Source organism: Habropoda laboriosa, unplaced genomic scaffold, assembly GCF_001263275.1.
Source record: "Habropoda laboriosa isolate 0110345459 unplaced genomic scaffold, ASM126327v1 scaffold24, whole genome shotgun sequence".
Taxonomy (NCBI): domain Eukaryota; kingdom Metazoa; phylum Arthropoda; class Insecta; order Hymenoptera; family Apidae; genus Habropoda; species Habropoda laboriosa.
Window position 1 is genome coordinate 173,654 of NW_017100128.1, and position 2,191 is coordinate 175,844.

The window sequence follows — 2,191 nt, forward strand, 5'->3', positions numbered from 1 at the left end:
TGTTGCATCAGTATATATTTAGTTTTTTATGGTTCATATTCAGTGGGTGCTGAAATGCTTTCAATTCCTATTTGGTTGTGTTAAAAATACATAATTATCTTTCTTTAATTTACCTGTTTGTGTATTGTTGTTTAACCTGTGTTTAGAATACTAGTCATCAGTAGTGAAATTTCTTTTTTTTGATTGAAAATAACAATTGAAAATGTTTTATAAACACAGCAACCATAGAGACAAGATTTTTTCTTGAATTTAATGGGACTAATAACAACGATGCAGGAAATATTTTTTTCATTTGAAGCAGAAAGTTGTAATTTAGTCAACTTCTAATCAAAACACTATTCTTTTTGACTTTGTTTTGATTAATGCTTATTAAGTAAACATTTTAGAAGTGCAAAAGAAGTCCAGAATTAAGTTGAATACTTTATACCTTTAAAGAATAAGTCAATTTTTGATTAAAACATTCAAATTTTACCAAAAGAGTAATAAAGAGTCAAAGATAGTTAGCAGACGAATTTAGATTAAGAAAGAATGGAATATATGTACTTTTGTTTTCAATAAAGAATTTGATTAAAAAAATAAACAAACTTTTGCATTTATCTAATATTTCTTGTATACATTCCTATATTCGTCATCATGTTTATTTATTTCAAATGTTGATGCTGTGTAAAAAAACTTAAACATTTTTGAGATTTAATAATAATTTTGAAACATCTTAATCATTCTTTTGAAGCTTTCACAGCTTGGATTGCTTGAATTGTTAGTCAAGGCTTCCTGATTACAGAAATGTTGAATTCTGACGTTTTGCCAACATTGCAGTTAGCTTCATCAAGGTTTTGAGACACACTGATAATGTTCTGTGTCATTTGGATTTCATCTTAAAAAAATGCTGTGTTCATGTTCCAGATCATTGATTACCAATCCAGTGTTTTTTAATAGGTCAGTGCTGAACAATTACAAAATTAGGAAGAGCATGTTCTATATATGGTACAGTTGGTATTCCATATCTCTGTTGATATTATTTAGGTGTTTCCTTATTTCTAAGGCTACTCCATCCTTTCTTGAGAAGTACCCTGTGGTCTTTGCAATAACTTTGGCTTTTTCCCATTTTATATTATGCCCTGCAGCTTTATGGTGCTCCACTATGGTCAATTGTACGTATCCTAGTTTGATGCACCTTTCGTGTTCCTTAAGCCTAGTGCTCTTACTTCTCCTGGTTTCGCCAATGTACATTGCTTCACATGAGCAAAGTACTTTGTAGACCCCTGATGATTCTAATGTTGATATTGGATCTTTTGAGGAGGTGAGTACTTGTTTAATTTTGCTTTCTGTGCTGAATACAGTACCTATTTTGTGTTTTCTAAGAGTTTTGCCTATTTTTTCAATGATGTCTTTGATATATGGGAGGAAGACTGTGTGAGTATTATTCATTGGTTTTTGTGTTCTGTTGTTTTGTTGTGATTTTCTGATCATCTTAGTAATGCAGTGTTTGTTTAAACCATTCTGTATTAAGATCTTGGTGATATGTTCTTTTGTGATGGGTGATGGTATGAGGTGGTATGCAATAGGTTTTCTGTATACCTTATGCCCTAATGTGCCATCTGGTTTTCTTATTACTAAGACATCAAGAAATGGAAGTATCTCCGTGGTGAACTGAATTGAGGGCTTCAATGAATTAATATATTGGAGGAAATCTAGTAAGGTATTATACCATAACTCCATACTACAAAAGTGTCATCCATATATCTATATCACTTTGATGGTTTGAATGTGGCTTTTTTCATGATACGTTCTAGCTGTTGCATGTATAATGTCCACAATAACTGGTGATATGGGTGAACCCATGGCTGCACCAGACACTTGTTCGTAGTATGTACCTTGGAAAAGAAAATATGTGGATTTTAAACAGTGTTCTATAAGGGTAACAGACTGTTTGCCATTTTTCCCTTGATGATATCCAGGATTTCATCTATGTGAATACTGATGAAAAGGCTTTCATATCAAAGCTGACTAAGTGTTCTTTAATAGACAGAACTTATACAGGGTGTTCACATTATTACTAACCAGCATTTTTCTTGTAAATGGTAAATACCTACTAGAAAAAAATGAAAAAGTAAAAAGTTTTGCAGTTTTCTATGTCCAACACAATAGTTATATGAATTTTTTATGTTTGCCATATTTTTCAAGAAAAGAA

The 2,191-nt window shown here is 31.4% G+C and overlaps 1 protein-coding gene across 1 annotated transcript; it reads right to left on the reverse strand.

The window, feature by feature from the left end:
- Positions 1-975: 975 nt before the first annotated feature.
- LOC108579016 lies at positions 976-1,937 on the reverse strand. The gene is made up of 3 exons (XM_017942481.1): positions 1,928-1,937; positions 1,753-1,874; positions 976-1,650 (listed from the first exon to the last, which is right to left on the reverse strand). The coding sequence occupies exons 1-3, from the start codon at positions 1,935-1,937 to the stop codon at positions 976-978; spliced, it is 807 nt and encodes a 268-aa protein (XP_017797970.1).
- Between the last annotated feature and the right edge of the window lie 254 nt (positions 1,938-2,191).